We start from the raw sequence: 23,902 nt of genomic DNA, 5'->3' as shown, positions 1-23,902 counted from the left end.
GAATAATGTAAATATTTGTTTGAATTTTAATATTACAGTGTCTGGTAAAAGATCTGGACAAAGAAATGCAAATGGAATCTTGAATACTCATCTACAATAGTAAGAATGTAGCAGATTCTTGAAGATGTTGGCAAGGGCCCTTTGAAGCCAATTTTAAGTCGTTCAAATCGAGTTGCTGATTTCATGTGTTTTCCTTCAATTCTGCAAAATCTAGGTTTTACTTCTGCACAAACTCCTGAGCCAGTAATTGAGTTTCGCCTGGATGGCATAGTAAATTATGGAATCTTCTAAGCCAATTAATAGAACTTTTCAGCTTTTCATTAATAGAACTACAAATTCCGGCACGTGTTAAGATGTCAGCAGCAAAGTTTTCTCGGCCTGGCCTATAAATGAATAGCTGTAACACGAAAATTCAAGTCACCAACTCATGATCTTATTATTCTTTATTTTATCAGACAACTTTGACTGGAACATAAATGAAACAGACATAATCTGTAACCAACCTAAAATGCTTCCAGAGTAAATAGTGTCGCCACTTCTGGACAGCCTCTATGATATCATTGGCTTCTTTTTGTGCAGAACTATGCTTCAATTCACTTGAATTGAGACCTCTTGAAAAGAATGCCACTGGACATCCATTTTGAGTGAGGGTTGCAGCTATTGTATTATCAGAAGCATCTGTCTCTACAGTAAATGGCTGATCAGGGCAATTTAAATCTCTATCTTAAGATTGTTGAAAACAGAAAGCCTTTGGCATCAGAGGATCCCATTCATTGTAGGTGGCTGGATATTCTCTGAACATTTGGGTATTAATCTAGAGAAACGAAAAACATGCCAACTTTTTTCCTGAGAGAAGCAGTATCAGTAGCAAGAGGAAAATTCTTTAGGGGCAGAAGACGACCCAGGTCTGGTTTGATTGTTCCACCACTGATTGTGTAACCCAAAAAATTAATTATTGAAAATGAACTTTTAGTTTTGTTAACAGTTGAATCATATTTGGTTACAGCTTGCATGATTCTGTCCAAATTTGTATTGTGGTCTTCTTGAGTCTTGCCACATATTGTAACATTATCTAGATAAGCAAATGTATCGTTGCGATTTTCAAACTGAATTATTTCATCTATGACACGTTGGAATGGAGGTAACACCATTAGTAACACCAAATGGGATTCCTTTGAATTGATACAGTTGTCCACATTCTTCAAAAGCCGTATATTGTTTATCTTCTTATCCGATTAGTATCTGATGCTATATATTTTTCAAGTCTATTGTACTAAATATACAACAATTAGCTACTTTTTTTGACTATATCTTCAATCTTTGGGAGTGGATAAGCATCAAGGAGAGTGAACTTGTTTATAATAAGAGAGTAATCAATGACAATACATTCTACCAGCTTCATCCTATTGGTATATAGGCTACTACTTAATTTATAAACAAACACTCCAATAATTATTACATTTTATTATTGTGAGGCCTTTCATGTTCAAGGAACACATAATCAGACCCACATAACTGAAATAAAAGTGGTTAAAGTAATAATACAAACAATTTAGTACTTAAATAAAAACACGTGTCTTTATTAATACAAGGAGATCAAATTTTAAAGACCAGGAAGTATGTCTACTGAATATGTAAAAACTAATATCTAATTAGATTAAAGGCGGTAACAGTGAATTTTGGAAAGGCCCTGGCTCATTATTTATTAAATCATTTTGGTTCTTCTGTATGAAGATCGTTTTGTAAGCATCGAGGACTTTTTATTTTGGATTTCTTTTATTAATTTTACTTGTGAAAAGCAGTGTCTCTTATGAAGTGCATGTTTTTTCATAGCTGATCTTTCCTCTTGTTGATATTTCATACATGCTTTATGTTCCTTGACTCTCTTTTTTATTTTATTTTTTGTTTAGCCAATGTATTTTAAATTACAGTTGTCACAATTAATTTGATAAATGCCATATATTTCATTATCTATTCTATTCTTTTGGTTTCCTAATATATTTTTTAGTTTAATTTTGGAATTTGAGAATTAATTAATATTGACATGATTTTTAAAATGTTTAGTAATATTTGTAGTTAAATTATTGTAAGAAACAGAGATCCTTTGTCAGGTGCTTTGCATTTAGTCTGACAGACAGTTGTTCTAGAATTTCATTCAATAATTTTATTTTTTATTATGTAAATCATTTCAGTTTTGTAGCCATTAAATAATGCAATTTCTTTAATTATTACTTCTTTTTTAATAATTTTTCATTGATAAAGGGGTATGCAAGAGCCTGTGAATTAAACTGTGAAAAGCTGCTCTTTTTTGTGAAGGGGGATGAAATTAATCAAATGGGATAAACCTGTCGTTTTGTGTTAATTTTCTATATACCTCAAGTTCAAAATGGCCAGTTGTATATTTTATCATTAATAAATTTAGAAAAGAGAGTTGATTGCTATATTCTATTTTGCAAATGAATTTTATAGAAGGGCAAAATGAGTAGAGAGGATTAATAAAATCTTGAAGATTTTGTTTCTTGTCAAAAACAGCAAAAGTATAATCTATTTATTGCTTCCAGATCCTTGGAAAATGATCTATTGCTTCTTTTGCGTGAGTTTCAAATTTAGTGAGAAATATGTTTGTGATAAAACATGAAAGGGGATTTCCCATGACAGTACCATAACACTGTGTGTAATGTTTGTCTTGGCACATGCCAAGATTAACTAAATTAATGCAATCGTTAATAACAGTTTTTTTTCTAAATTTGTGGAAATCAGCCAGTCCTTGATGATTTTTATGCTATTTATAAATAGGTACATTAGGATAAAGAGATTTAAAATCAAATCATATAAGATATTCATCTTGTTCAATCTTAATATCTTTTGTGGATTTCAAGAAATCATATCTGTCTTTAATGGAGAAAGTAAGGGGATTTTAAATTGAAACTCTTGCACTAACCATTTTGATATCAAATAAGAAGGAGAATTTATACAAAAAAATTATGGGCCTCATTTTATTACCTGACATATGTATTTAGGAAGACAGTACAATCTTGGGATAACTGCATTTTATACAATGATTCTGAAATTTCTTTCGATATTATTGCCTTGCAGTGTTTTAGTAAAGCTGTTACTGACGCAATTTGTTGATTTAAAGCATTCTTGTTGATTTCTACACAAGGACCATCTTGAAGTATGTTTTCCACTCTTGAATAATATTTACATTTATCTAATACAACAATTGTGTAACTTTTGTCTGCTTTAAGGTAGAAAACATCTTTGTCAATGGATACATTCTACCAGCTTCTACTTATTTGAATATAATAAAATTTAATCGTAGTTGGAATGTTTGTTTATAAATTAAGAATCAATGACCATTCGACGTTTATGATCAACGGACGATGTGATGAGACCTTGTGCTCGCTATGGTAATTTATTACATTCAATTACTCCTTCCTTTAATAGATTATATATTTCTGTGGAGATACATTTAAAGTACAATTCAGAGTAAGAACGAGATTTCATGGATCTCAGCCTAAAACCTGAGGTAAAATGTGCAAACAGTGAAGGAGGTTAAACTTTAGCTTTGTTTTAAGCTTTAGTTAGTTTTGGGTGCCAAGCAAGTAAGTCATGCACAATTATTACATCTGTACATCAACTTGGAAGAATAAAGAGATATGCATCATTACAAACATTACCTAGTAGTTTAATTTGTACTGAACAGGCACATGGTGTTTGAGAACTGAGAGAATTAGACGCAATAGCTACTTTTCCAATAGTACGAGTAGAAGGGTAAGTTTTTTATTTCAATTTTTTTAACTGATGAATCGCTTATAAAGCTAGACGAACTTCCAGTGTCAATCAAGCGGAAGCATGTAAGGGATTTACTACTACTGGAACAGTCACTTTTAACAATGCAGGATGAATAGTAGAAAAATATTCTTTCTGTGTTCAAATACTGAGAGCACAAGACACAGCATTAGACAGAAGAATGTGACTTTTGGAGTCATTCGGCATACTTTTAATGAAATGGCCTTTCTTACCACAACCCTTCCATATGGCATTCCTGGCTGGACAAATTTTCCTTAACCTCAAAACATACACTTGAGAGTAGCAGTAGCAGCAATATGTGAGCCACTTCTGAGAGGTTCATAAGTTTCTTTGCTCTCCTTGTTTCCATTAGATATCTTTTTTAAACTGGCTGGTGTCATATTTATATTTAAAATATTAATATATATATATATATATATATATATATATATATATATATATATATATATATATATATTAGCATTATGCTGTGTTATTTCTAAGCTACGTTCTTGTTCATAAGTGTCCTTTAGAGGTAGATTAAAGTTTTTCAGAAGTCTTTGTCTTAACTGAGGCAGTATGAGTCCATTTAAAAACATGTATTGGATACAGTCGTTTCTATTTGTTTTAGCCGACATAGAGTTGAAATTACACTTTATACTCAGAATTCTAACTTCTTCTAAAAACTGATCAACGTTTTCCCCAACCTGCTGTTACCTTGTTACCAGTTTATGACGAGCAAACCATTCATAAACTGATATAATATATTAGAGTTCATATAGACAAATCACAGCATCAATGAAAGTTAAACATTCACTTATGTACACATAGACTGAGGTGTAACAACATTTGTTAATAATTTTAGGTCCACTACCTACATCAACTTTTAACACTTATTTTTTACCCAAGTTTTATTATACCGATGGTCCCAATCTTGGGAAGCAGTGGGCTATTTTAATCTTCATTTAGATTTTTAGACTTGAAGAGTTGTTCCATTTAATAATGTTTAATTAATTTGCAATATATATAACACAGAGTTTACCTGACATTAGGTTTAATCAAACACAATTGAGCTAGACCCTAGTATGAAACAAACACAATCTGAGTTACAATTTCATAAAAGTATTCAAATAAAAAAACTGTTCATTTTTAGAATAAAACATACAATAACAAATTAGTATATGATGTATTACAAGGCAAAACTGTGGTATGGGCAACCTTCCACTGAGATGGAAAATTCAAATCTGAGAACTGCATTAAATAGTATAGTAAGGAAAATGGCTGTTTTTTCAGTTGTCTCTTCAATACTTTCCTTTTGAAAAAATCATGATCTGGAGCTTTTTTAGGGTTCAATTGATCAATAATCTCCTTCACGTTTGTGGGTTAAAGGTCTAATCAAAAGTACAAGTTGATTAGGTGAGTCAATAAATTCTTGTATCATTGTACTAATGTAATAAAACAGAATTAGACTTGACTTCAGATAAAATGTTCAACAAATAAATCAGCTTCTTCTGTGTTACTTTTTGCCCAAGAACCATCTGGTTTAGATACAGGTGAAATTGGGGTTTGTGGTTGCTTTATACTTTTAGCAAGTTTTCATAGAGAATAATTATTTGCCTCGGACAGTGAAAGACTAGAAGAAAACTCTTGAAACTATTCATTTTTAACATCTTGAAATATGGATTTCAATTGACTAAGGGTCTAATGAAGGTTTGATCTATTGGATTAGATTTATAGAATTTTGACAAACACGTCTGAGACACCATTTCTCAGTTATCTTTTTCTTAACAGGAGCAGACCACTTTGAAATTGAATTTTTATGGGTTTTCGGTTTTTGGTTACTTTAAAATTCCCTCTTTAAAATTATATATAACCAAATATGGTTAAAAATTACCTTGATTTTGAAAAAAATTATTTCTAAGAGTCTGCAATCAGTGTCTACCGTCTGGAACGCCGCAGTCGCCAGATTGGACATTTGTTATAAGCATTATTTAGGAGACGGAGATTGTAAAAGCTTTAAAACAGTATGTGAACAGCCATTCATATGGTCTAGACTTAAAATTTGTTAATGGTGTGTGTAGTCTATGTACAGAAGCTTGTGGAAATGCTTGAGAACTTACAATTCAAAAAACTAAAATTCTTTGTCATGCCATCGATACAATCCAAATCTTCTATAGCCTTGCCATCCAAAAGTGCAATAGGAGTTGATGCTATGGAATCTCCAATAGGGGCAGAATAGTTTTACTTAGGTTCGATGGATGAAAAACCTGAATATGGAGTTGAGCCCTAAAGACAATAATACTTGGTGCAAATATAAAAAAAATAATAGAGGAGACTGAATACAAACATTCAGAGCTTACTCACCTTCCTCCTAAAGTACGTATTATTAGAGATAAAATCTATCTTCCAGGACAGTCAGTCCAGGGATACTGGCAAAGTGTGCTCATGGCAGTGCACAAAATATTAGCGAATCGATAACAAAATTATATTGAGTAGAATCCCAAAAAAAGTATTCGTCTACAGCTAAGTGTATACAACAGAATGTGTATATGTGTTAATAACAAAAAAATCCAGGATTTACAAATAACACTAGCTCATAGGCCCAATGAAAATGATTTCAGTCTCAAGTTTCTTGGAGTACACATCCAGTCTAATCTTAAATGGCAAACTCACATTGATTATGCTGCTTCAAAGATTGCTCGGGGCATTTTCTTAATTAGATCTCTAAAGGGTGTTATTTCCTCAGACCTTCAGCTGCAGATATACTATGCTTATGTCCACAGTTGTCTAACCTATGGGATTGTTTTGTGGGGTTACTCACAAGCTGCAAGCAAGCTATTTATTCTACAAAAAAGAGCTGTAAGGCTGCTATGTAATGTAGGAAACCGCGAACACTGTAAACCTCTTTTTATAAAACTTAATATTTTAACACTGCCTTCTATTTATATATTATATGTGCTCCTGTATGTAAAAGATAATTTTAACTACCTCTCTAACCATAGTAATATCCATAGTTACTATACACGTAATAGAAATAACCTAGTATTAACAAAATGTAATTTTTCAAGCACCCAATCCAGTTTTAAGTATCAAGGAATTAAGCTGTACAATGCATTGCCTTTAGTTATAAAAGACTTAAGTAGAACTAATTTTAAGAACTGTGTAAAAAAATTGTTACTCAAATCTTGCCTGTACAGTGTCAATGATTTTTATACTGTATTAAGAGAAAATTTAGAATATACTATTTTAGCCTAATATTTGACGTTGTTATATGTATGTACATTACATCTTGACAATAAATGATTTGATTTGATTTGATTTGAATAGGAGGCTACAATTAGAGAAATATTACAATGTGCCAATCAAAATGGTATGCTCTCCTCAATTGGTGTGGGAAAATTAATGTCACTACTTACTTTACTTATCAATAATGGGGTAGACTTCCAAGCAGAAGACGGTACAGAATAGTTAAATAATTTAACTATATTATCCATGTCCTCATCAGAACACAAAGGAATAATGTTTAGCCTTAGATTTCTATTTAATATTTTACGAAATTGCTTTCAATTGGTGGATATGTTAGAGTAGGAGGATGTTCTACTGAGAGAACTGATGCACTTATTTTTTCTATCAAGGGAGTGTGATCTGATTAGAAGTCAAGACATTAAACATACAGTAGAGTCCCATTAATCCGACCTAATTGGGACCGAGCCCTATTCGGATTATGTGATTGTTCGGATTAGCCAGAATTACAGAAAAATACGGTTTTAAACTTGAGAATGGGTCTATTTTGTTATAGAATTATCAACATTGTTTATTAAAACATGTTTTCTGACTGTTGCATTGTATTTCTTGACAAATAAACGTGTTTGCGAATACTAAGCACATTTACGGTATTTAGTGTGAGAGTCCTATTGTTAAGCAATGTGAGCGTACTGGATATTGTATGGGTCCACGCGTTCAATAGTTGTACGAAACTACGCGTCATCCAATAGACTCTCTTTAATGCGACAGAAGACAATAACTGAATCTATTTCTTTTAACAATTAATATTGTACTCAATAATAATATCAGTACTGTACGTCCTATTTTTGTTTGATTTCACTTTTTAATACAGTAATTTAACTCATACTTAACCTATAAGTTTCAATTTGGTACTGTATTTAACTTCATTATTTCTGTACTGTACCGTACACAATTTGTCTTAATAAAATACTGTATGTCTATTTAATTAAAGTTTTCTTTGTTTATGTATGAAATGATGCACCCATTTTCATTTTTTATGTAATTAGTTCCTATAACTGTGCATTATCGTTATAAATAATTCCTCCTGGACCTGTTTGGATTAACCGAAGTTCGGATTACACGTGTTCGGATTAGCGGGACTCCACTGTAATTCATATAATTATATGAAACACCTCTGGTTACAAAAAAGGTCTAGAAGGTTTAGAATTGTATTCCTATCAGTAGGTAGTATTGGCCAATAAGTAGGTTCAGAATGTTTATTCCAAGGGATTAATTAGAACCCCCATTACATGTTTGGAATTGAAATCTCCACCTGACAGGAATCAAGGACCTTAAGTGTTGAAGTTAAGTGCTGATCAAACTGTTGAACATTAATGTTGTGCTTGGGTGGACAATAAACTCCAGAAATCGTTAGAGGCCCTGTCTACTCTTTTACCACAATTGTAGTTCCCTGGATATGATTTGTATGATATTTGTAAATCTAAGTGTGGTGAATGCGTTTTCTAATTAACACAGCTTCCTCCATGAGCTATGTTAACAGGGTGCTTTTGGAATAAACTACAAAATCTGGAACTTTCTAATAATTGAGACCTGTAAAATGAGATTCAAATACAAGCATAATATATATTTTATGAGTTGAAATAAAAAGCCGAATATCTTGAGCTAACTAAGCCATTGGTGTTTCCAAGACCAATGTTAAAGAAGCTACTAATTTTACCTTAGATGTCAATGGGTAAATCAATGTACATATTTACTGAGCTTGCTGTCACATAAGTTTTCTAAATTAACAAAAAGACCATCAATGATTTTTGTTACACTGATATTTTCATTACAAGGAAGCTCTTTTTAGCTGCTACATCACGATAATGTAGGGACCTTGTTCCAATAGAAGGAGGAGCCTCAATAATACCAGTAGTTTCCTTATTTGTTCGGGTTCAATGTTGTTTTTGGTTGATGAGACTACAGTTGGACATGGGCTAAACAGGGGAAATGATTTATTTTTTACTTCTCTTTACACAGCGCAGCCTCTATAGCTAGTAGGGTGCTCCTTTCTGCATAGCACACACATAGAGGAATGTTTGTGGTTTATTGGAGAATTATTAGTGTCATGTTTTAAATTGCATTTAACACGTTGTATAGGATAATGGCAGTTAGACTTTGTATGTCCATACCTTTTCCTCTGGACAAAATCATTTTTCCAGATTTTGGTTGATAACCTCAACCTATAATAATTAAAAAAAGAGGAATAAGTCTAAACTCAAAAAAAAATATAATAATTATTTTTATAACACAAAAAATTAAAATTAAACTAATTATTAGGAGATAACAACAAAATAAAAAAAAATGAAGATATTAATGAACCAAAAATAGATGATCTAGATAAAATTATTAAACTACTAATTATAATTCTTAAAATAATCAAACCATAAGAAATATTATCAATACCAAAAAAATAACTAATTGAACCAAAAAAACCCATAACAGCTACTTACTAAAAATAACAGTATTAAAAAAATAAAAAAAACTGAATTAAAAATCAATAATCAATAAATAAAAGAGGGGTTAAAAACAAGATAAATAAAATAAATTTTATTATAATATAATAGAATTCAAATAATCATTTCCATGACTTCGAATTAAAGAAACTAAAATTCTTAAACCTAATACACCTTCACAAACATAAAAAGTTATAAAATAAATAAATAAATCATTTTTCTTCTGTGGAGGTTCAAAAACAATCTTAGCATTCAACAAGAATTCAGTTTTGAAAATACCATTGTTATTATTTGTATGTGCAACAGATTGGGTCTTTGATATTAGTTAATGATGGTAAAACACCGTAAGTTAGAAACATTTTTAATTTTTACAGGATCAATTAGAAAATGGATATTTTTAAACACAATTCTATAGGCCCTTTCCTTTTTAATATGTTATGTATGGAAGCTTACCTTTTGTTCATCTAAATGCCTAACATCCTGTAAACTTCAATGGTTAATTTATTTTTATTTTGTTTCTACAAAGCATTTATAAGTTGTTTGGAATTACTCTATTGATAGATGTGGATGTTACCATAGTTATGTATCAGATATATCCTGCACAAAAATTGGAGGTGATTTGTCTTCTCTTGTGTCTTGTTTTTTATAAGAATCTTGATCCATGATATCGGTTGCTGTAAGCACCTCCAAACCTGTTGCGATGTTTGTCTTTAGCTGAGTCAATTTCAGTGCAAATTTTTCTTAATATTAAACTTACATGTATTTTCATTAAAAAACTACCTCTTATTTTTTTTTTGTCACTGTTTGCAATGGATTTTTATTACCCCCTTCATTAACATCCTCTCCAATCACAATCTAGCTAAAAGAGAAATTGTTGACACTATTTGAATTTAAACGTAATTATGACCACCCTCAAACACCATATAGTCAGGTTGTGATAGGCACAGTCCCTGTGAGAGGATACATTGTCTTAAAAAAAGTATTTGGATAAGTATTCTAGTACTGAAAGAATTACAAAACAAAGGTCACTTACATTGTTTATAAAGTTTTTTCTGTACTTTCTACAGAAAACTGCAATAAAATTGTCTTTTTTATTTTATTTTTTATTTTTTAGTTTTTTTTTATTTTATTTTTTTAAGGAGAGGCTGATCCCCTTTTAAGCCTTATTCTGTCCATCCTCATGGGCCACTGGCCTGTGCGAGGATCTAATCAAACAGAATAAAGGGGAGAGTCGATACAGTACGAAGTTGATTGTACTGATAAAAAGTGCGACGGTCACAGACAGGATTTGAACCTGCGCTATCTCTAACTCAGACCCAAAGTCCAACGACTTAGACCGCTCGGCCATCGGCACTCCCATTTACTCTGTAAAAAATAGAGAACAAAATTTTCAAAGTTTTAGTAACCGGAAGTCAACTAAAGTGAAAGTAAACACAAAATAAAACAATATAAAATTGAGCAACAGGTGGTCTTTGAGTCCATGTGTGTATGTGCGCAAACACAACAAAGAGGAATATATATGGAACTAGCATTAACAAAGAGCACGACATCTCTCATACAAAGGCACGTCTTAATATAAGATGATGAGGAAGAGATACTTTGCAACTATTATAAAGAGTTCTTATACAGACTTCACAACAAATTATTAACTTTTAACTATACTTATGAAGATCTTCGATGTGTGGGGGATAATTTCAATAGAGTGTGTCAACAGCAGGTGGTTGCTTCAGTGTATGATGTGTTCTGTGATGTGTTTGCAAGTCCCATATGAAGCCCCCAACTTTTATAGATGTTTGTCTTGGTTAGATCTACGGGTCTATGTCCCGTCTCATCATCATGATATTTCAGAGTATATGACTCCGATCTAGCTAACGTAGCTGTAACTTGAAACACAGCCTCTCTCCTATTTATATGCTTTACAGCTGCAAGATGTTTCTTATCGAAATAAATGTGTGTTTATTTATTGTGTTATTTTGATGAAGTGATTCTCCTCTTGTGTAAAGTATAATTAATCTGAAGGCAAATACAAAATTTAATATTTAAGGGCCAATAATTGGTTACGTAAATTATGCTCTCATTCTGGGGATGAATGTGGAAGGTATTACTTGTTACTGGAGTCTATTTATTCCACAGATCGCTAATTGACTGCTGTAATGTGATACAACTGTAGTTTCTGAAGGTCAATAGTAATTAATTTGAGCAAAACACCCATATTACCTTTTTTCAGTTATAACAAAATTCTAATTAAATATCCTTAGTCACCAATGCAACATAAGGATTTTATTATAAAATATATGACTGGTATACCATATTTTTACTGAGTTCAGGCCGTTTTATCACACATTGTGGCAACACAACCGGGATAACCTATGAGCAGCAGACTTCAAATCAGCCTCTACATAGTAATTACATTTTCAAATTTTATTTCATTGATTTTAGATCACCATGTTTAGGAAAAACTACATCAACTGGATTTATTCTGTATTTGACGTGCAATTAATTTAAATTGGTGGATTGAATGTATTGCCTATATACAGGGTGAGTCAGAAATATGGTAAAATATTTTAAGACGTGATTGTAGAGCTAAAAATAAGAAAAAAATGTTATATAAAGGTAGGTCCGGAAACGCTCCATTACTGAGTAATAGCTGGTGAAAGATTCTGCTTTGTTTTCAGTTCACCAGGTGAAATTAAGTGATTCTGAAATGTTTTGTTCCTACTTTTTAACTCAAATAAGGTGGATTTATAAGGAAAATCATCTGAAAAATTAAATAAAACCACTCTAGAGGTTTTAGTGTGAACAGTTTTTGAGAAAAAGTATGAAATTTGCCAAAAATTAATTTTAAAAAATACCGTCATGTTTGATGTACAATAACATTGTTAAATGACCAATAAACAAATTGTTTTTCCTAATACAGATTGTAGAGAATTTAATTCTGAAAGCAACCATAATAAACAAAGTTAACTAAATGTGTAAAAAAGTTATGAAATTAACTCCTCACGTATTACACTACACAGCAAACTTTTGCTGTTTTATAATACATTAGTGGCATGCCAAAAGTAAACATTTTTTTATAACTATGTACCAACTACTGTATGCACTACAATGTGCTTTCCTGGTACTTATGTTGACCTACAGGGCCTGTTAACCCTTTCCGGCCCAGGAAATATATTGCCGCCATAGATCGTGACTGAAAAGTGCCAGGCGGCAAAATATTGCTGTCGGTGGCGTATGTGAAAAGCGCCAGGCGGCAATATATTGTCTCCTTGATATTCGTTGTTTTCTTAAACAAATAAATACGACGTCAAATGATTAAAGTTTTATGTTTTTTTATTCTCTGGTGTATTTGTAGATAATTAATATGAATATCATTTTTATTTTGGAGGTCTATGCATTTTTATTTCGTAATTGTTGTCACATGACATTATCAGCTGATCTTTCGTTGTTTATTCTTTATGCTTCAGTGTAATCGTATTATTGTATGCTGGATTCTTCTTCATTATTTTATTTCGTGGTTGTAAATATTAGTAGTTTTAGTTGTTACGTGCTTAGCTATTGTGTGTAGTTGTTACAATGACTGACAATTTGCAATCTCCCGGGAGTGAAATAATTGTAAATAGCACATTTGTAAATAGAAAAATTGTAAATAAATTTCAAATAAAATTGTGTAAATATTTCTTGGTAAATAATGTTTTTTAACTATATTGAAACTGTTTATGGATCCTACAATCATCTGTTTACCGGTACATCCATAATGTGAATACTATGCGTATTTATACAAAATGCGTCATAAAAAATGTATTTATGAGAGAAATAACACCAAATTTTGTATGGTTGTTCCTTTTTAATTGTATAATATAATAAAATAGCTTCCCACACTAAAATTATTTTTCCATTTTTAGTTATTTGCAAAAAAAAATAAAATTTTTATGTAATCCATTAAAACATGTTTTTATTTTAAATTACTTAAAACTCCATCTATTTATTTTTTTGTTGGTAGTATATATCTATACGAGTAATTTGGTGCAACTTTTAGGACATTCTCTAATTTTTATGAAAACTTATAAATTTTAATCTAAGAGACTGCAAAATTGCCAATTTTAGCCTGGCACTTTTGACTAGTCACAAGGAGATATGAGATGTGAAAAAATTTTGCAACATCTCATATTTGATCCTGGCCTTGAAAGGGTTAAACTATGCTATAATGCGTTGTTAGAAGTGAATTTTAGTTGCACAGTATGTTTGTTTATATGGTTTCTATTACATCAATATTTTTTTCTTTAAGGTGGTGCAATTGGTTTTAGTTAAAAATATATATATATATATATTTACTTATATATGTTTAAAGATAATATAAACGCAAGAAAAATATTTAAAAATTGCTATCCCTTAAGGAGTTGTAGAAATTTGAAGTAAAATTAAGAGAGATTGTATAATCAGGCTTACAATATGGAACTTTATGGTATGTATATTAAAGATAGACAGGGGAGAATGACATGTAGCTTATTTATAAAAAAGTTAGTTTTCTTATTTTATGAAAAAAAAAACATGCCACTTCCTGTCATACAACTCATGTATATAGTTTAAACGCTTGTAATTCCTTTGGTTAAATAACATATTTTTCTTTATGTCTTCTAAAATGTTGTCTTAGGTGACTGTTATATTAAAATTAAATAAACACCTCATCTAATAATTAAAAAAAAAAAAACGATCTCACAATCTTAATGTAAGTGCTTCTAAGGATCATTATATTTTGATATCCTAGATAGATTCTTTTCTCCACTACGCTACAGAGATATCATATATTTCCTTATCACTTGCATGTCACTAATTCTTATTCAAACTACGCCTGCTACTACGGCCAGTCGCTGGTGTTGTTGGTGAGGTGTGTATATGAGTGTGAGGCGATCGGCACAGAGATGACAGCGCACCCGGTGAAGTGGGTTGGTGACAGATAGAGGAGACCCGTTCAATCAAGGGGAAGGAGCATCAGTAATCAAATGTGGCACTACTTTTGGTAGAGCACTGAAACTCTCACTGGAAACTAGCCAAAGTCAGCTTCGTGGTCCCTTTTGAATAATCCATCCATTCATATATATAATCAAGAGTATCAGGAACTATTCACAAGGGTTAATACTTACATCAGAATCTACAAGGATGATAATAATAAGTCATTTTTGGTTGTTTGAAACATTATTATATTTTCAAACTAATTAATAATCTGTCATGACAATGGATTACAGAAACTTTTGAGCAGTGTAATGGAAAGTATTGTAGTATAGTAGATAACACATACAAAAATAATGTTAATACTGTATTTACAAAAAGTAATACAAATTTTCAACATATTTTATTTTAAAAAAAAGAAAAAACAATAAGAACACAAGCAAAAGCAAGGTTTTTTTTTATAAATAACATTTTACATCTGCTGGTTACTCCTAAGTTGATAGAATTAAAAGTGACCTGTGACTAGTGAGGCTAAAAGGCGACATTACATTTACGCAGCCGACAAAAGTTAGCTTAGATAAATTACAATACTATGTTTTAATAATTTAATAAAAACAATTAATAATTTATAACTTTAACGGTTTTAAAATGTTTAGCCTACAAAAATTAGCCTGATCGCTGTATTTTGTACTCTTTATTGAATAATTTAAGTTTCTTACATATAGGAACATATCGATCAGTTAAAGCACTTAGAAGAGTTACTGAAGGGCACAAAAGCTTACGAGGGCTAAATACAGAACTGCCTTACACATTAACTTTGGTAATTGGGCTTTGTTACAAGTAAACAAAATATATTCTACCATCGGGAAAAGTAATCGGTGACCTAGTTACGCTATCTTTGGTTTGCTATCGGAACTGGCAATTTAACGTTAATCCGATGTTACGCAGTTAAGCTCCGAGATTAGCGGTTAAACAGCCAGTGAATGGAATGGATGGAGATATTACTTAACGGCCACCGACCAGAGTGTTACAAGCGAATATTTACAATGACAGGTCCTTCTAAATCGTATTAATATTAAATTAGGAACCAAGATCTATATTATACTTTGATATGGAAACACCATCATTCAAAATCAGAACAAATAATTTTGTTTCTCTCTCATAATATATGTATAAAGCCGACAAGTAAATAAACAAAAAATTACACAGAAAGAAATTTAGAATTCCTATTTAAATATCTACAAGTATGTACATGAAGTTGACCGGACTCGTATATAAAACAATTAGACAGTTCTCAGCAAACAACTATACACATGGACGCAATAAAACTGCACAGTTCACTCGAGTTCCACACCAACAACAGACTTCGGAATGTCGACTCCTTCACTTCGTCCTCTTGGCCAAAGTTTAAAACAATAAAAACAATAACAATAATGTTTTAAACTCGAGGAGGAGGGTTCGTATCGAATGGAACAATAAAAACAGAAGCTTGGAACAGCAGTGTCTATGTCACTGTCACACTACGGGGGTCGCTCCTGGGTCTCCCGCGTGGCCGTCGCCGTCGTACTGGGAGGCACCAACAGCGTCGGAGGCGGGCAATCGCCTTTTCCGAACCCCTCCTGTAAATCAAGCAAATTTTAAATAATTTTAATACAATTTTGTTCTTGATGTTATTTTACACAAATTAATGGTAGGCAAGTACAGTTGCCTCTAATTAACTGAAAAATTAGTTCTTAACACAGCTTTGTTTGTAGTAATAAACTATTTGAATAACTGTGTGATTAACACAAAAAATATTATTTACTAATGTTTGCTAATTCTTTATACATGTCAACAATATAGAACAATAATTTTTCTATATAATAAATTTTAGTTTTTTAATGCAAATAATAATGAAATAAAGGACTTACAAGTGATTTTACTGTTAGAAGATAAAAAGCCTTACGGTTTCATGACTAAGGAGAATAAAATTATCTTTTTATTCTATATTAAGATGATATATATTAATTTCCTAAAATAAATACACTCCTATAACTATCAGATGAAAAACTATTACTAAAAAACAATGTTAAGATACAAGAAACAATTTTAAACCTTGATGCGAGACTGCCAAAAGAATTCTGTCCTCTTCATATTTTTGCATGAACTGTGTAATTTGACTATAAATGAGGCCAAAAATATGCCTTCGCTACCTACTTAGAGTTGTATGTCTATTAAATTGTTATCAAATTAGTCTATTAAGTCTTCTGCAGCAAATATTTTTCTAACTTACATTGATTTGTGAATTAAATTGATGATAAAATATGTCAATGCTAATTTAATAACTGTAGTTGTAATGGATTAATTTAATGATATACAAGCACCATAAACATTCTGTGTAATGAGCACTAATGTTACAGGCTAGTGATAATCTCTTGCATTGTCAATAGATGATATGTGTGGATAATAATGGAAACAAAGATATACGTTGATGTATAAAATATTCAAAATACGACAAATTTGTTATTACTATTCTTTAAATGAATTATCATTGTTGAAGTGTAGATAATATTAGTATACTGTTATAATCTACATTAGTGAGATTAGTGCAAAAATGAGGTGTAACAATGTCTAGTGCACGATTGGTGACTGATCTAACCTGACTTAACTTGGTGCTTCCTACGCATAATCTATTTCTCTCTTTAATCTGTGGATTACATATAGTAGTTTACTGCTAATATTCATTATTAACCTTAGAAAATTATTCCACTTTCATGACACACATTTAAAATGTCTCTTTTTAATTGAGGCATGGTTCTTTACGTCTGGATACATCTTTGTACATCTTGAACAACTAGTAATTTGATAGCATTGCTTTTATAAATCAATGTGTTAAACTACAAAGTATCTGTGAGAGCTGTACGGGTACTCACAGTGGTGATCTGACTGAGAGGGTAGACTGGATGATGACTCCGCCTGGAGAATGGCTGTGGTCGCCTTTCTACGTCCACACTGCCATCCACACAGCTGGAACAAAACAAACTTTTAGTATACACGGATGAACAACATGTTTAGTTTCGTTAAGTTTTATGAAACATTTAAATATCTTTACTATAGATCGAGATCAATATTTTCCTTTACTGAAAGCAAGATAAACAATCAGACTGCAGTTCACTGAAAGTACATACGAAGTACTGCCGTTTAGGATGTGGTAAGAACTGATGAGTAATGAAAGACTGGGGAAACTAAAATGTTTTCACACACATTACACTGTCAGTATTTATAGTATACAGGTACATGACGTGATCGATACTCATTGTCAACCTATATCCTGAAAGTGAGATTGATCATCTAAGGTTCAGTATTAAATCTGATGTTTAGATATTTTAAATAAATATAGAAATCGAGTTGATAAGCTGGATAGTTTCTTGTGTAGCTATATTAATTTTGTTTTTATTTGTTGTATCCATTTTACAACCTGGGAAAATATTTTTTAAATCGCACACCTAAAATTTTTATTCAATGAATAATAATGGCTATACAATTGGTTACTTTTGAAAAACAAATGAAACTACTTTACTTGTTCCTGTTACACTTGTATTACCTGATGGCTCTGTTCTGTTTCTGCCTGCGCTGGTAGTGGATGTAGACAAACGCGCAGACAATAACGACCAGGAACACTGCGATAGTTGCTCCCGACGCAATGCTCGCAGTCTCCAACATCACCCGCTGCCGGGACGCTACAAATCACCAAAGATCAACATTAGTTTATTCTAGTCACACAGTGGAAAGCTAATCTTAATAATATTATAAATACGAACGTGCCTTTGTTTTGTTTTGCCTTCATGAGGAAACTATTCCACCGATTGTACGGAAAGTTTACATGGACATTCTTACAGTGCCTTGGATGAATATAGACCTATTCTAATTTCAAAAATCTCTCTGGGATACACCCCCACTGGTCTTTAAAGTAGTGAAAAATACCATCTTGATCTCTAAAGTTGTGAAATATTATGAGAATATCTAATTGTCTAATGTCTAAAACTGTTCTGTGTAAACATTGTTTATTAATTTGTTTACATTATTATAGTGAGTACACTCAAATAAGAGTAAATTCTAAGAAATTGGTAGGCATAACCATTATTTTTAAAGCAGGTTTAGATTTCAGCGAATAGGTAAGTACTCATCTACCTTATAAAATGTCATAAAACATAAGATATTCAGTATTTGCCTCCGAAGACTCCCTTTAAGTCGGCAAGAACTATACTAAATGAAAGTTCACTGGACAGTCCTTTTGAACAAATGTACCAATTCCTGCTCTAAATGGACTAAAATATTACTCAGTTTATAAATAAACAAACACACAGTGTCATTGTTAGTGTAGTTTCAATGTACATTTGTATAAAATACTAAGCATTAGATCTAAAAGACAATGTTACTATCTAACTTTTACTAAATTTAAAGACTGTTATAAAACTTGTTTTAGTTCACTTTTGGCAGAAGTGGGTTTCTCCGATCTGTGATATATATTTTCTTGACTTCCTGATCAAATATGGAACGAATCATACTGAGAACAAGTAAATTACAATGGTCATAAAATGCCCACTTTTTGAGGTATTTTGTACTTTATTGTTCGTGGCAACAGGGCATCGGAAATATAATTCACTTGAACCAGAGGTGATCATACAGGTGCAAAACCTGTGTATGTATAACATCCTTCTCTTTACATGTATTAAATCCAAAGCTATAATAATAACATTTATTAATTTGTTCCAAACAAATATTGAAAAACATTCAAGTGAACACGATCAAATAACAATAACAAAGTAATGCTATACTTACGTAAATATGAACCGTCCAAGTCTTTGAACTCGCAACGCTGACCCATATAACCGTCTGCGCACCTATAAAACATTACATGTGGAGTTACATTGGGAACATAAAGTAAATAATTATAGCCTAAACTTTTTAGTAAATAACACTGAAACAATATTTCAACCCTGTATGCTTATTATATCTACATGTGCAAATGCAATTAACACCCTGATTTACTCTACATTAAAAAACAACTTGCAAATAAAATATCACCAATTTTTTGATGGCAGTACATATTTGATTCAATTTGCCTATAAATGTACAGATAATAAATTAAAATAAGATGTTTAAGTTTTATAATTTAAAAATGGACTCAAATAAATGTTTAAATTGTAAAAGGGAATAGGCCGGAATTCTCTCATCATCACTCAACTACAGTTCACTAGCACGGGGCGGGGAGGGGTTGGTATTTGCAGTAAACAAAGGACGGAGACACGAAAGATCGCGACCACAGGACCTGGGGCCGCGCTAACCTGTCCACGGTATGTTTGGTCACGCGCAGGAATTCGCATTTACTAGTCGTCTTTGTCCCGCTATCATTGTCTGACAGCCCACCTTGCCGCCGTCGGTTTTCTGATAATGAACCATTGGATTGCAGTTAAACTCCAGTAATGGTGATCCTGTCTTCAGCAACCCCCCCTCCCCACTCATTACACACCCGCAGTGGCTGACTACACGAGCATGATGACTATAGAATGACGCCAGCCAGTGTCAGTGAGGCATGTACATTAAACGGTGTGAGTAGTACACATATATCGTACGACTCATACAGTATACAGAGTGTATGCAAGTGTTGTATGTATGGTATTGTACGAATAGTATGTATAAACACAGCGAAATTCCATAACTCTTGTTCGCGATTTGAATGCTCTGATATTGGCGCGGGCGAGTAACGAAGAACTGTAGGACAATTAGGCGTAGGAAGCGGGATAATTGGGAGGAATGCGGCGGAAAGTGGGACGTGAGCGGTGAACGAGACTGGCGGATTAGTGCAACAATACCACACAATGCTGTAATGAACTGAGCATCGACTCGCACGGCACCTGGGACCTGTACAACAATAGCGAACGGATCATTTTATAATTACATTCTACTGCAATTATACATTTTTAAGTTTTGCTCTGTGTGCCAAAGCTCGGTTTGGAAAGCCTTAAAAAAATGAATTCCTACAGTTACGTTAAAATGCTGCATTGCAAAATAAATGAAAATACGAAGATAATAGAGATGATAAACTAACAGCTACGTTTTGCGGTACATACAGCGTCGTAGCATGGCTTACACGGTTCCCTATGGAGAGCCCCTCACTTATCAAAAGTTAAACCGAGACTGAGGATGGAATCGATAACGAAAATAGTTATCTAGAAGTTAGTTATAACACCTACGACTAAGAATAGTGATGTCATTCAGATAAAAAAGTGGTCGTGGAGGGGAGGGGGAGAATTATACTTTCTCTACATGTATAATGTAATTATTTTCGAAACGTTATTTGTTTAGATTTATATTTAAAAAAATCAGATACCTGGTTCTGTTCCTTATATCTATTCACAATATGGTGCTTACAAACTGTTAGCAGACATGTTTTAATGTGTTTTATTTTCCCAATAAATTGATCTTTTTTAACTATTGTTAAGCGACGAGACACGTATAGGTGCCGTGTTCGGTGTGCCTAAAGGTGTCGAAGACAGGGAAGGTAAAGGTAACGGTGTGATTTAGTGGGGGCGCTCCGGTACGTGCTCGTGCATCGCTCGCCGCGATCATCAGCGTCCAGCGCCCGCCGCGCCTGGGCTCCGAGTCGACCCGAGTAACTCTGCCGGAACTATATTCCATCGTTTCTAATTCAATTTTAGTTTAGGCGTAGTAAATGAGGCAAAAACCAGCTTTACTAATATTACTTTATATTACGTTCTTATTGTTTCTCCCGTTATAATGTTATTGTTGCTACAGTATCATTATTATAGGACTATTGTTCTTTGCTAGATCTGTTTTCAGGACTTTTAATGCTATCATACGGTTTATAAGTAAATTTGTTTATCTTTTGGTGTTATTCACGTCTCTAACATATTAGTTAAAATGTAATTTTTAATATTTAATGTACCATTTTCCGATACTCATTTTCTTACAAAATTATCTACTGAAATGTATGCCGAAAGTCTAAAATTACGTTACCGGTATTAGATTAAACTGTTTTCTCTTCCACACATGTTTTTCCTTTAATTATTGTGAATGTTATATACTTTTTAAGATAAGTTATTTTTAAACCGGGTGTACTGGTGTGTACATGGATTGCTCTACAGTATGTAATCCCTATTTAATCAATATAGGTTTACTCGAGTGTACGTTCAGGTACGTCGTTTTCTTGCCAGAATGTTGAGGGTCTCAGCTACTACAGTTAGAAAGCCGTCCAATTACGCGTGAGAACGTCGTAATGAACGGTTGTCAAAGCCCATCTGTAAACAAACGTCAGCTGGGAGTTGTCGATACTGCCATCACGACCTCGGCACACATCTTTCAAAATCACGAGCACGTTAGAATATGAAATTAGTTTCTTTGTTTGAGTTGGACAATTATCCACTAAAAGCACGCTTATCATAGGTAAAGAAGTTTAAAACAACACATTAATAACTACATAAATAATATAGATTGAAAAAATATTTTGCAACGCCAAGTAAGTGAAATACAGCAAGAGGTGTTTAAATCAAAAGTAATAAAAGTACAATAAATTGGACACTGCAAATCAGATCATAATTTTGATCAACTAAATAATTACAGCATTTATAATAAATAGCCCTCTGCTCCTTCTCTTCCAGTGCCCTGTTCATAATCTACTACTAAAAATAATTATCATTGTAACCGAATAGTATTATGTTGGATATACGAACACAATATGAATATTGCTGATTGCCGGATAGTACTATGTTGGATATACGAACACAATATGAATACTGCTGATTGCCGGATAGTACTACTGTATGTTGGATATACGAACACAATATGAATATTGCTGATTGCCGGATAGTACTACTGTATGTTGGATATACGAACACAATATGAATATTGCTGATTGCCGGATAGTACTACTGTATGTTGAATATACGAACACAATATGAATATTACTGACTGCTGGATAGTACTATGTTGGATATACGAACACAATATGAATACTGCTGATTGCCGGATAGTACTACTGTATGTTGGATATACGAACACAATATGAATATTGCTGATTGCCGGATAGTACTACTACTGTATGTTGGATATACGAACACAATATGAATATTGCTGATTGCCGGATAGTACTACTGTATGTTGAATATACGAACTCAATATGAATATTACTGACTGCTGGATAGTACTATGTTGGATATACGAACACAATATGAATATTGCTGATTGCCGGATAGTACTACTGTATGTTGAATATACGAACACAATATGAATATTACTGACTGCCGGATAGTACTATGTTGGATATACTAACACAATATGTATACTGCTGTTGTCGGATATATGGTCTAATGTGTACTCACTCGCAGTTGTAGAGCAGCGACTCGCCGATCTTGACGGTGAAGCAGGTGGCCCCGTTGAGGCAGTAGAAGGCGGCGTACGCAGGCGGACAAGCGTACGTGTGGAATGTTATATTGGGCCGAGGGGTGGGCGACGGCGGCCTCGGTTTGGGGGTAGATCGGCTCGAACATGCCTCTGTAACATGCCAAACTTGGAATCAGACGCTGTGGTACATACATCTGTTGGTGGATGTGGCGAGGAGACAGAGTAGAGAGAGAATGAGAACACATGAATACAGAGAGGAACAAGTGCAACAGATGCAAGAGCTTTTAATTTCATATAATAAACTGTAGAGTAGGAGCAAGAATGAGTCACCGTGGTTGTATAAAAACACAGCTAAGGCGATATTAGCCTACTATTTGACTTTTACCAAATAATTGGACAATCTGACGAACAAACTGGTAGATAACAATTTATTATATAATGAAGGTACTTTATTTGTTATCAGAGCAGCCCAGTAGACTGCCCGAAACACGCTCCGAAACTGTCCCAACAGAGACAAAAGTAACCAAACAAGCAGCCGCCGAGTGAGGTAATCTGAGATAACAGTTTACGAGAGGGGAGGAATGCGGGGAGTTAAGACAACAGTCAGAGCAGAGGGTCCCGGGCAATCAATGCCATCCCTCAGGCAATTCATAAATCAACATGACATTAAACACCGCTTTATGAACTCGCGCGCTAGGAGCCCAACATTTATATTTACTCTAGACTGGGCTTTTAACACCCCCTATATTATCTGGATTGTTGCGTCACATGCCTCCCCCTCCCTCCACTACAGGGATTAATGTGATTAAATGTGACATGTAAGCCCCTACGGATCTCGGTGTCTTAACGTTATGACTTATGATTAGTTTGTTAGTGATACATAATCTGCATGTAAATGAAGAGACAAACACACGTATCTGTTCTAGAAAAAGAGCTTTATTTTTTATTCTGTGCTCACAAAAATAAACTTTATATTAACGGTTTTGATTTTGTATCTACATTACACAAGTTTAAAATGT

At 32.9% G+C, this 23,902-nt stretch overlaps 1 protein-coding gene across 1 annotated transcript in view; it reads right to left on the bottom strand.

The window, feature by feature from the left end:
* Positions 1–14,707: 14,707 nt before the first annotated feature.
* LOC124360983 overlaps positions 14,708–23,902 on the bottom strand; it is a 50,028-nt gene continuing 40,833 nt past the window's right edge. The window contains exons 4-8 of the mRNA XM_046815019.1: positions 22,862–23,033; positions 19,302–19,363; positions 18,064–18,199; positions 17,393–17,486; positions 14,708–16,099 (exon numbers count right to left, since the gene is read on the bottom strand). Of these exons, the coding sequence (XP_046670975.1) occupies positions 16,001–16,099; positions 17,393–17,486; positions 18,064–18,199; positions 19,302–19,363; positions 22,862–23,033 (563 nt within the window). The 3' untranslated portion in view covers positions 14,708–16,000. The remainder of the gene's footprint in view (positions 16,100–17,392; positions 17,487–18,063; positions 18,200–19,301; positions 19,364–22,861; positions 23,034–23,902) is intronic.

The sequence above is a fragment of the Homalodisca vitripennis genome, chromosome 4 (assembly GCF_021130785.1).
Source record: "Homalodisca vitripennis isolate AUS2020 chromosome 4, UT_GWSS_2.1, whole genome shotgun sequence".
NCBI lineage: Eukaryota > Metazoa > Arthropoda > Insecta > Hemiptera > Cicadellidae > Homalodisca > Homalodisca vitripennis.
Note: the sequence above shows the minus strand (reverse complement) of the source record. Positions and strands in the feature narration are given on the sequence as shown.